This window comes from Ictidomys tridecemlineatus, chromosome 10, assembly GCF_052094955.1.
Source record: "Ictidomys tridecemlineatus isolate mIctTri1 chromosome 10, mIctTri1.hap1, whole genome shotgun sequence".
Classification (NCBI taxonomy): Eukaryota; Metazoa; Chordata; class Mammalia; order Rodentia; family Sciuridae; genus Ictidomys; species Ictidomys tridecemlineatus.
The window spans coordinates 97,237,639-97,250,384 of record NC_135486.1 but is presented as its reverse complement, the minus strand read 5'-3'; the positions used below and the strand labels follow the sequence as shown (position 1 = coordinate 97,250,384).

At 41.7% G+C, this 12,746-nt stretch overlaps 1 protein-coding gene across 2 annotated transcripts in view; it reads right to left on the bottom strand.

The window, feature by feature from the left end:
• Positions 1-12,746, bottom strand: part of Frmd4a (FERM domain containing 4A) — a 571,051-nt gene that overhangs the window by 416,778 nt on the left and 141,527 nt on the right. Inside the window, exon 1 of one of the 2 annotated variants that reach the window (XM_040277346.2) lies at positions 8,490-8,710. The exons of the other annotated variant lie outside the window; for it this stretch is intronic. Coding sequence (XP_040133280.2) covers positions 8,490-8,522 — 33 coding nt within the window. The 5' untranslated portion in view covers positions 8,523-8,710. Of the gene's footprint in view, positions 1-8,489; positions 8,711-12,746 lie in introns of those variants that run through there. 2 annotated transcript variants of the gene reach the window in all.

Below are 12,746 nucleotides of genomic sequence, written 5' to 3'. Positions count from 1 at the left end.
TATCATCCACTTGTATTAAAAGCATCACACATAGAAGTAATGTGCCCTTTGAAAAAAACCATCACCTTCCGCTCCCAGCTTTCTGAACTTGTGTCCCCAATTTGCTTTCCGGAGAGTGACTGATTTGCTTTGTCTTGTTTGTGGTCTCTTTGTTAATGCTTTCCCTTTTGTTTGTTCAGTATTGACAGAAGGAAACATGTTTATTGCCTGACACTCAACAGGAGCACTTAATAAGTCCTTGTTGGATGGATAAATAAGGGAGCTAGAACTGCCAGGTTCCTTTTATTCCTTCTCAGCAGTTTTGCTACTTCTTCCCCTGCCTGGGATGTAGCAAACAGGTCTGACTGGAAAATGAACAGAATTCCTACAAATAAATCAGCTTCTCCATTTTTGACACATCAGAAATCCTCATTTCACCGACTCTCTCCCCTTGATGGGGTCCCTCTCACTTGCCCCTACTCATGTTCTAGCTTATACAGTGTCAGGTCAGCGGCTTGAGGCCTCTCTTCTGCCTTCTTTCTTCCATTTGAATATCTCCCTCTGCCAGTGCAGCTGGGTCTATCAGCCTGGGACCCTGCTGGCCACTTGATGAAGCCAATGGCCTGCATGTTCTCATTCTAGGGCCATCCAGAGGCTTCCACAGAGACTTCATGAAATCTCCCAAGCCAACAGAATTTCATTGGCACTGAATGCAAGAGGCTTTCTAACAACTACAGTTCTGAAAGCCTAATAACTACCCGGCTGGCACTGTCCATCTGTTCCTGACTCTGTCATCTCCCCTCTGGGGTGCAGAACAAGCCTTGCATTCTGGGGTGCAGAACAAGCCTTGCCCAAGCCTGGTCTTCCAGCACTAAAGGCTGCCCTGTCAGGATCATGCGAGCTGCTCCGACTGGGTGTCTGTGACTGAACAGGGATGTCCCTGGGCCTGGCCTGGCTCCTATGTTCCCATCTCCGGCAATGGAGGATGATTTCTAGTGTCCTGTAACCCAGGTCATGCTGAGGCCCGTTTCTGCAGGAATTGAACTGACTCAGGATTCACATGGTTAAAAACACAAGAACTGGTGAATTAAAGAATGAGCCAATACTGCACACCTCACCCTCTCATTAATTCCAGGTCCTAGTAAGGAGGAGAACTCAAACTCTTCCTCCTTCTTCTTCATTTCTAAATTGGGCCTGGGGAGAAAATGATATTGGAAAGAAGATGGAGACAGTAAACTCTGGCTTCAAATTCCTGTTTCTTCTACTCATGTATGTAGATACAAAATATGTTATTTATAATTATTAGTTAATCATAATTGTAAACTAATAATTAATTATAATTAATAACATCAAAATAGGTATTATTTTGGAATCTCATGTATTAGTATTTTATAACAAATATACATTTTATTACTCTACTATATTATGTGTCACCAATACCAGTGTTGTACAAAATGTTAACATGTTATATCAATATATTAATAAATATATAGCTAAAACATATATTACATCTTATATTAAAATATATTAGTTCTTTTATAGTAATCATTTATTTATTATTATATTGTACCAATATTATTGTTGTTACTTTCAACAATAATATTAGTACAATATTATTGTTGTAAATATGGAGTTCTGGTAAGTGTTGATTAATATTGTTTTATAATTGGATGATAGAAATTAACTTGTTTTACCTTTTGTAACTAGTTTACTTTCTCTTCTGAGATACATTGAAAGTAAAGAAAAATAAAATCAATATTTCTCCTACTTGCCTACAGTAAGCACAGGTTTGTTTTAGATGGAAAATAGTCTTTTGCTTTTGCAACAATAGTTAATTCCTTTAAATACCCTGAAATGACGAGTTCTGCATTTCAGTCAGACACAATGACTCCCAAACTGAGGTCCATGTTGATCTTTAGTTATCATTTCTCTACTATGAAGTCTCTTAGTGCTGGCAGCTATCAAACACTCAGTAAATGTTAGTTATTATTACTAACCCAAAAGGACAGGATAGGAAAACAAAAATGACCTTCCCATGAAAACTCAGCCTTAGTGGTCTCACACTATGGGATTTGCCCAATGGATCTTGTGGAGATAGTTCTAACTGGCTCTAACCAGCTCCTCTGGTGCACATCTGCTCAATGCTCATTCACATTTATTGAACCCTCATGAGCCCTTAGAGGGTCCACAGGTGTCCTGTGTTCATGCTTTTATCAATAAATGTACACCGAGGGCCTACGATTCTGCTGCACCATGCGGAGTATTCAGCATACAAGGGTGAACAAAACACAGTGAAATCTGTTTTCAAGAGACTCACAGACCATTGCAGAGGGCAGCAAATGAATACAAGCTTGCTCAGAGTGTGCGGAAGCCATGAAACAAGCAAACAGCACATGCACCAGGCCCTCAGAGGAAGTGGCATCCAACCTGCAACCCGGAAGGTGCCTTAGAGTCAGCAGAGTAGACAGGCGAGGCAGGTGGGGAGAACAAGGCCTCAACCAGAGTGAACAGTGCCTCTGAGGTCTGTAGGGTGAGCAGATGCAGCATGTTCAGGGAGTTTTGTGGCTAGGCCCAGTGCAGATGCTGTGTTTCTGCAACATGTGGTGAAAGGCCCACCGACTTCAGAGTCCTCCCATCCTTTAATGAAAATGAAGATTCCTGGCCCCCACTTTAGAATCCCTGACCCAGGATCTCTGGAAGAAGAGGCCCAAGAATCGACACTTTTAAACATTCTCAAAGCTAAAAGGTTAACTGAAGCCTGAACTGCTAATTTTGTATGTCAGGGGTGGAAAGTGGAAATGAATATGTTGATGAGCCTCAGGTCAGGAAGAGCCTACAAATCCAAGTGAGACACTTAAATCTTTTCCTGAGTGTCACAGAATGTGCCATGCTGGTAAAAGACTGGCTCTGTGGTGGAGCTGGGGACCAATTCAGAGCTTGCTCAATTTTGGGTTGTATCTACTGCAGGAAAGATCACATGGGAGAATGAGTTCCAACTTTGCAAGACCTAAGCATGAAGGGAGAAAAAAGCCACCATCCTTTGAGATTCTTGGATTTTGCTGAATCTAGTCTCTTCTGAACAATCCACCCACAGTAATCGTATGTTGCAAAAGGACTTACTGTAATGAGAGCTGATTTAGGCTATCAAGGCATCTGATTTTCTCCAAGCTCTTTGAGCTGCATCTTGACAGGTGAGAGGTGAAGACACTACCTGGCAGGGATTGTGCAGGCAAGGAGGAGCTTTCCCTCTGCTAGAGCATCCTCCAGAGTGTTGATGTTGTGCTCTTCCTACCTGCATTCATGATAACAATTAATTTTAAATGTTTGTCATGGGATTTGCATTTTTGCTAATATTCATCTGTATGTTTTTTATGCTTTATACTAGTAATAGCTAACAGTGTGAATTGTTTACTCTCACACTGACTTGGGATGTAGGCCCCATTATGAAATGCATTTTATACAGGAGGCTCTGAAGAGTTACCCCTAGTAAGTGACAGAGCTATAATCTGAATACAATGGTCTGATTGGAATAGGCCATGATGCCTTGCCCATCCCCTTCATACTAACTGCTATAGTTTGGATCTAGAATGTTCCTGAAGGCCATGTGTTTAAAGGCTTGGTCTTCAGCTTAGTACTACGAAGAGGTAATAGAAGGTTTAAGAGATAGGTCTCCAGCGAAAGGGTTTAGGTCACTGGGTATGTTCTCTTGAAGGAAACTGTGGGACTCTACCCTCTTTCTCTTCCGTTTCCTGGTGTCCCAGATGTGAGGTGAACAGCTTGCTCCTCTACACACTCCCCACCATGAGGTGCTTCCTCACCACAGGCTCCAGAGCAACAGGTTTGAGAGATCATAGATTGAAACCTCTAAAACTGTGAACCAAAACACACCCTTTCCCTTAATGTTTTTATTACCATAATGGAAAGCTGACTAACAGAGAAAATCTAACCAAATGAATAGTCTTATAAACTCCAACTTCCTTTTCGCAATTCACAGATGCCTTGAAGGGAACTGAGTTCAGCAGTTCAACCAATGTTTTACAGCAGCTTTTGGTAAAGAAATCTGATGAATGCTTCATACACAAACCTACTTGGGGTTTTATTGGCTTTATGGTAAAAAGTACATAGCATCATAAAAATGTGGAGTGTCTAGGTCAGCTGCTCCTGGCTGGTGGGGTAGGATCATACTACCCTTTTGGGTAGGATTATCCCTTACCTGTTTCAGAGATTAGAGACAGTCTAAACCTTTCTTAAGAAAACATTTTGATATAAAGAAACATTCCCTTGAATTTAATCTAAACCTGTCATTCTTTGGCCTCAGCAGGTCTTTCATTCAAGTCTCCATTATGACAGAGCACAGGCTGTATTGGGTTGTACATGATCTTATGGGTAGTGATGTTTAGTATATTTGAAAGTAATTGTCAGGCACTCCTTGTCTCACCCTCTGCAGGCTAGGATTAGCTCTTAAGGATTTCTGATCCACAGAGTTCTTCAAATGAGAGATTCCAATATTTTATCTGAATCCATGTATCAAGTAGGTGAAACATAAAAGATTATTTCAGGCACTATCCTCCATGGAGTTCTGGCAAAGTTTCAAGCAGCTTTCACACAATCCTAAGTGACTTAAGGATTTCATATAGAGTAAGATAATTGGTCTAAAAAGCCATAAAGACTTGACTGTACTGTTTTGATTCTTTCTTTTGTTGTCTATATCATCTGTAGTTTTGGAATGTTGACTCTTACAGTGTGGGCTGAAAAGGACAATTCATGAACCGGTGTCAGCAATGTGTGGCAGTGTCCCCGAGCACCTAAGAGCTGGTCTCCCAGGACACAATCCTCATGCTCGCCACGAATGCCCACTCTTCACAAGCTCAGATTCCATTTCCCTTCAGCCATCCCTTTCATCACAGGGACTGATCTTCGAAGATTTCCTTTAGAAAGTTACTTTATGCCACAAATCAGAAGCCATACCTTTAAAAAAGGGACTGAAGTACAGTAAATGACGCAGTGTCTTTCAGGCAGAAATAAGACAGGTTCAGACAGATACAGAAGCACCATCTCTGGGGAGTTAGGCAATTGTAAGCTGAGAGAAGATACTGAAGGCAGTAGTATTGGAGTATTCTTATAACCCTGATTAGCACATGCAATAAGTTCTTTGATAGCTAATACTGTATCTTTTCTGGAGAGGTTGTAGTCAATCCACTTTCCACTTATTGCACAAACATTTGGTAAAACACAGCTGTCATCTTGTCTGCATATAAAGAAATGAACCTCCAACCATTCCCTCTTTGCTCCCCTTCCTTTCCCTTTCCTTCCTCTCCTCTTCACTTTCCCCCTTTCTCCTTCATTTTTCTATTGAAGCTGCAGTTTCTTCAGAATACACTCCTTACATCCATAAAAAGTAAAGACTTGGCCTGATTTTACACGCCCTGATCAGGTGTTTACTGCAAATTTTTGCAGTAGGCATTGGCAAGCAGGAACCACCAGAGGCTGAAATTGAGGGGAAGTTTTTTGTTTTGTTTTGTTTTGTATTTGTTTTTTTGCCAGCCTCATATGGTGGAGGTAGGGCTCAGAGGATTAAAGAGAATTATGGAGGTTGGAAGATTAAAAAATGGAATTAAAAATGGGCATATTTAAAAAGGGCACAAAGATGATTTATTATAAAATTATTTCCTTTACCCTCATAATAGAAGCAACTCAACCAGCTTCTTTTCGTTTTCGTTCTCCCTGGCCCCCACCCCTTGCCTCTGCAAACATCATTTATTATGGCTAGAACTCCAAAGCCTATGTCATGGTCTGCCAGCAAGCCTGACTATATATCCATCAGCCCAGAGACTCTTCTAGATTGCATTATATATAAAAAAAGAAGAAGAAGTGGTATGTCCCAGTCATAGTCAAAGCCATGCTAAGGACATGTATCAACAACAATGTACTAACTGTTATTAGAGGAGGCCACCTGCCACCTTGTCTGTTACTAGGTACATCAAGTGTGGTCGCCCACCCAGGAGGCAGAGGGTGCTCAGGTGCCCTCTTCCCAAGTCCGAAATTTCAACTCTCATGAACATTTTGTCCACCCTGTTTTGCCACTTCCAGTTAATCTCATGCATATTTATGTGCCAATTATGCAAATCCCAAGATAAAAATGCATTAAGCACCCATGATTTAGACTGGTTAAGTCTATTACATGGCATAATGAAATTACGGCATGATGTCCAATTTACCTCAACACTTGCTTTAAACTGTCAGTAAGTTATTAAGTAACCATAACACCAAAATTTAGCTCAAAGAGGCTTCCTTTGTCTGCCCCACCATGATACCAGGAAATCAGAAACTTCAAACTAAGTCCTCATCAATAGACAAAAATAATCCAGAATAGATTTAACAAGGCATAATGTGATCAAAGTTTAAGAAAGGCAATACATTGTCATTGATATTCGTCTTTGGATAAATTTTTAAAATCACTGGGTAATTTCAACAACACAGGACACAGTGACTGAAGAATTAAAGCTGAATTTAATCAATGGGATTCTCCTCTTACAGTCTTACACAGTTGAGTGTTGTTCTCTGAGACATGATGATATTGTAGGTCACCAAATTCAAATAATTTGAATTTTCAATATGGAAATATCAGTTTCCAGTATCAGAAATGAAGAGATTAGAAAAGAACTCCCAGAAGCAATTTAAAACACATATACACACAAATCTCTTAGGAAACCTAAAAAATTAAAAGGTTTGAATGAAACTCAATTTGCTACACAGAGATTTTTATGTCTGAACTTTGATAGGACCCAAAGCTCCACAGTTTCAATGTTCATTAGATGAGCTGATGGTTCAGAAACAAGCCATGATGTGAATTCAACTGATAAACATAATGTAGGAGCAGGCTGACCCACTGACATCCATTTCCCCCTCTCCTATAGCATGCCATTTGAATGGGCTCCAGTGTGATTTACACAGTGCCTGGGTCCTGGCTCATTTGCATAGGGAACTCCCCTGGAGTGTAAGAGAGTTATACTTGCCGAGGGTTATGCACTCAGATCCACAGATTTGTTTGGCGCCAGCAAGTGCACAATACCAGGATAGTTTGTCTGAGGCAGTCATTTCAAAAGCTGGCCAAAGGAGCAGATTATAAAGCCGTTGCCTAAAGCCTTCAAACCTCATCCTGTCAATAGAGGGAAATAAGCCAGCTGCATTTGCCATTTTCTTTGCTGTGCTAAGGGCTGTATGGTGGGCATATGCTATGGTCACAGCCTTGGATTGAAGTGTAGCTTGTTGCCTGCAAGCAACCTGACTTCACCTGTGTGCTCCAGGAAAACAACGGGTCACCACGGGGGTCTCCAGGGGGATCAGCCAACCAGCAGAGGGGCCAGAATTAAAACCTTTGCAATTGTCACTGGAGGCTGTCCTCCTAATGAACCACCATCAAAGGATTGGTGAGCCTGACAGAGACAGAGAAGCCTCCCAGAGGATGGGGTGCTTTCATGCACAAGACCCCAGTTCTAACACACACTCAGAATGTCCTGGTTATGCTCATTAACTAGCAGGAAAAAAAAAGATGTTGACCGACAAAAGGGTCTATTTGTGTCCAAATCACTAAACAGAGCATCAAAGGGATGAGGTAAATCAAAGCCTTATCTATTGGCTTTAACTCTGCTGTGTGTAGAGAGCTATTTGCCCTGATTTAAAAAAAAAAATTCGATAAAGAAAAACAATATTTCTAGTATTATTTAAAACTTTTGACCCACCCATTTAGAGCTAGATGTGGATTTGGCAGATATCAAACAGCCCCCTCATCATGTGCGCTTTTAATGGACACCCCATTTTCAAGGAATCCCTTTCTTGTGTAAAAAAGCAAACTCCAGCCAAGGAGAACAAGTGCTCTCAATCTTCAGGAGATTGGAACTTGTTCCTGTGAACATTTCTAAATATTACAGGACCAAGTTCAAGATGTTAGGTTAGGGCAGTGCTCTGATATCTTTTCTGCAGGTCGCCTAGTTTTCTGAAAGCACACTGGCTTCCAGAATGCATTAACCTACTTTTGGTGGAGAGGATTCCCCGATTCTCCTGCTCCGAACAAGAGGAGGAGGAGGAGAGAGGATATTTCAAGTGCGAGCTGGGCATGCTCTTTGCCTTAAAGTGTTACCCTTCCTGTTAAACAGCGATGCAGCCTGAGAAACTGGTACTTCCTGCAAAGGAACAGCTCCGAGGGTAGCGCGGCCCCAAAGCAAGAGTGATTGGAAATGCTGCTAAAATATGGCTGTCTAATCAACCGAGAGGGGAACTCATTTACTAAGATTCCCATTGTCCATGCTGACAGATGGCTCTCTCCCCCCTGCTCTCCCCTTCGCACTGATCGCCCTGCCTTGGAGGCAAACCTATTCTTTGAGAGATCCAGTTGCATTCGCCAGCCTAGTTCTGAAATAAGACAAAAGCTCGCTGAGCTTTCCCTGCACTGAGCCTTTTTCTGTTACCCCCAAGCAGCATCAAAAGAAATCCAGATTCACTCCCCTTACCTTCGTCCTCATTGGAGACAGGAGCCCTTCCATTTTGGCGGAATCCTCATGCCAGTTTCTCTCTTCTGCAAGTTACTCCGTGTCAGTGCCGCCTTTAAGCATCCCACATGAAAAGAACCATGTCGGGAGCCGCCAGTGGCTCCCCTCTCCCGGGTGGCGCCGCTGCACGCAGCACTGCCACCCGGTCTAACTTGAATCCCCAGTGCCTGCAAATCGCCGTTTCCCAAGTCTGCTCCTCTCCTCGCCCTCTTCCCCCTCGCTTTCTTCTCTCTGCGCTCTCTCCTCCCTCTCTCTCCTCCCTCTCTCTTTCCATAATCTGCCTACAGCTCTCTGTGTACCATGCTTACTTGACAAATGATCCCTGTCCTAGGTATCGCATTTGAGCCAAGAAAAGTGGTCGGAACCAAGCCACAGGGCAGCTCACCCAGGACAGGAGGCAGGGAGTTGAGCTGGAGTGTCCCAGGGCTTCCCAGCTTTGGGTCTGCAGCTTGCAATCTCTAGAGTTGAAGGCACTGCTGTAGTCCTTCCTTCCTTCATTCATCCAGCCAGCCATTGCTTTTTTTAAGAAATAGGACCCCCCACAGAATTGGAACCAGTACACACCATTACTCAGCGGGTTTTCTGGTGTGTGCACAAAGCAGAAAAGAAGTCCCAACACTTGTGTAGTTCTAAATATCCATTTGTTTAGCCCAGTGTGGATATAACATCTGGATAGATAGCTGGAAATTTTTGAGTTTTGACCAGATGTTTAGAAGCACACAGGCACAGCTTCTTCTCCGAGAAAGTTTCCAAAACAGATTTATGGACCCCATTCTTCAACAGCTGGGCATTAAATAGTAAGTGTGTATTTGCGTGTATGCATGCGCTTGCTGTTCAGGACTCCAAATAAATCAGGACTGACTGCTTAATTCAGCACTACTGATCACTCAGAAAAAAAAAAATAGACAATGAAAGAAAAATGGCAAAGATCTGGATTAGAGCATGGGGAAGTTGAAAAGATGAGATTTTACTGGACTTCCTTGAAGGATCCACTATGTGGAAATAATTCAACATTACCATATATATACTGGTGATTCCTTAATTGTAGTTGAGAACATTTATGCCATTGCAAAGGCTTGAGGACATATTCACATATGTTTATTTGATAGACACACCATTTGTGAATTTGTCAATGATATTTAAGGCTAATGTCCCCTGTCCCTTGTCCCTGGGATGGAACTGTCCCTCTTTCCAACTGCTGCTCTCGTATAGGACTCCTGATTCATATATCCAAGATGGGGTGACACACATGCTGCCCTCCACATGGAACCAGAGGCTAATCCATTTATCCTGCCTCTTCCCTATTGACATTTTTAACCTTTGATTAATCTACTTTTTCTGCTCCAGTTCATAAAGCCTTCTAGAATCTACACCAACTCTAGTACCTCCCCACCCCCTACTCATGCACTCTTCAGCTCCTCTCTGGCTCTGTTTTTAATCTTTCCTTACTTCACTTTGGAGCGGAGCGAGGCTGCTACCTCGGTCTCATACAAGTACTCACTGTCTCAACAAGCCGCCAGTAGCCCCAACAGGTTAGGTGCAGCATTCTGTCCTCCCTAGAAGATTCTCGCCATTTCTGGTGACCTCTAGACCTTATTTCCTTTGTTATGGTCTTAGACATTGCTTTATCTTATTCAGTATTCTTGTATCTTGGGCCCACTAACTTACCTTTTTTTTTTCTTTCAATCATTCAACAAATAGTTGCAATGTACCTCCTGTGTGCTCAGACCTTTCCTAGTTCCTGATGAATGGTGAGTAGACAAAGCCTAGGTCCCCTGGGTCCTGCAGGGCTTGATAAAAACTCAACCCTTTCACCTGTCATCTCATTGTCATCAGCCTCTGCCTGTGCTGTCAGGTAGGAGTGTAAGCCCATCATGAGGCTTCTACTCCATTCTAGTACCTCCATGATTGTGACTCTTCTCCTTCCTGGATAGTCACTGACTTTCTCTGAAGAAGCTAAAAACTAATTTACTCCATAAGAATTTCATCCTCCACTTCCATCTTGGCTTCCATCTTGTTTGATTCTCAACAACTAGAATAAGTTGCATCCATTATTGGTTCTTTGACTTGCAGCAAGTCTATTCTAAAGCCTTTGATTCTGTCCCTTTAACTTCCTGATCCCAGAAACCCTCTCACCAGGATTCCCAATCATGCCTACTCCTCAAGAGCTTTCTTGACCTTTTAGGCCACATGATTGGTCATGCCCTGCCTCCTAAGGGTTCTTTAAAGGGGCTAGAACAGTGGGGAACTGTTGTCAAGGTTTAAAAAAAAAAAAAAAGAGCTAGACTTATTACATGTTTCAGGCTTGTTGGTGTCTGACAAACTCCAAGCATATTTTTTGGAGCCAGAACAACCTTCTGGAGCCAGAGGAAGGGACTTTAGGAAGGAATTTTGAAAAATCCTATATTTAGCATCACTTAAGGAGAGTGTGACTTTTCTGGTTGTCTACACTCTAGTTTGTTCACCATGTTTTTACAGTGGACTGAGAGATTACTGACTGCACCAACCCACCCACCCCTGTACCCCCACCAGGAATCAATGGGACCCAGAACCTTTTGCTTAGTTCTTGAGCCAATGCTGATGTTGGTGATGAGGATGATGCTAATAGCTGCTAGCCCTTATCTGTTCCAGGCACTGTATTGAGTGATTTTCATGACTTAGCTTGTCCAATCCCTTTACCTCCTCTCACATGAGGTAGGTGCCCTTCATAGTACTGTTTTTGCAGAAACATCTGCAAAGTAATTTGTCTCCACAATGGACCTACATTTAGCTCACTTCTAGTGCACTGTTCCCAACTTACTTAATTTAAAACAATTTTCCTCAGTCAACCTAAGACATACAAAGAGTTAAAACCATATACAAGTTTCTGTTCTCTATCAGTTGGAAGCTGCAAAGTAAGCATGCAAAACTATTATTTTAGGCCATTACATTAACATTCAGTATCTCATTCACTTATTTATTCATGAAACCAATATTCATTGACAATCTACTTCAATCCAGGGCACTTATCAAGAAAAAAATCTTATCTTTATCAAAGATAAAACAGTTATTTATAAAATGGAACACACAAATTTATTACCTATCATTTCCAAGTCCTTTAAATATCAATGGCCATCTTTTATGTATATGTATGAAGAAATTTGTTTTTTTTTTTTTAAGAAGGGGATGGGGCAGTTAGAGAGGTGGTAGTGGTGATGGGATTTAGGAAATTTTCTATCCTGAGCAATAGTTATGCAACATCAATGGACAGTAATCATCAGACCTTTAGATATCCTGTCTTGACAATAATCAGTGTTACTAGAATTTTCAGAAGTGGGAATTACATTTGCATTTTCCCATCCCAGATTTCTTTGAATCGTGGGTGCTCTCTGCTTGCAACATCATATTCAAAAAGAGATCTGTAAGGGCAGAATTTACAATCTGGGATTAACCCAGCCTTAGAAGAAAAAGTCAATGAATATCAAATATGTAGAAACTGGTAAAATGTCATTTAAGTTTGTGCTGCAGGGAAAGGAAATCTTAGTTGAAATCTGGCTATGGGAATTTCCCCTGTGAGGTGGGGGCTTCTTGACCTACAGAGGGAAGGTCCCTGTACCAAGGACCCTTTCATGGTAGATGTTCTGCCTTTGATTCATTCTTCTTTTCCACTCGAGGCGGGCAGAGAGCGAAATGATAACATCATAATAAACTTCCCTAGACTAGGAGCACTTGTAAATGTCACAAAGGCCATTAGATATATCATGATCAGAGGGTCAGGTTTCCCATCTCTCTTGCACTAAAATGCTGACCCTTTATTCCTTGTATCTGCTATCCCTGAGGTTAATTTCTTTATGTCTCTTGGAGTCTCTGGGGATCACAGTTAGCTGCACAATTAAGATTCATTATCTGAGGATTGTATTGCTCTGCTTCAAAAAAAAAAAAAAAAGTTTTCGTTATTAAGGTAAGAGGATTTTGACCTGACAGGTCTTATCCTCTATGACCTGCCTATCAATTTTTATTACTGATTTGGAAACATCCTCATTAAGACTTTGGCTTTAGAGGGATAAAGGATTGAGAAGAACTTCTTCCTGGATCAGTTCCAGATATCTTGGGAACTCTGAGGGAGTTACTTAACTAACACTCCTGTCTCCTTCCTCTCTTGCCTTTCTGCCCCGACACCCATCCTAAGCCACACAGGTTTGCTTTCATTTATAATATAATACCAGAACCTATCACAGA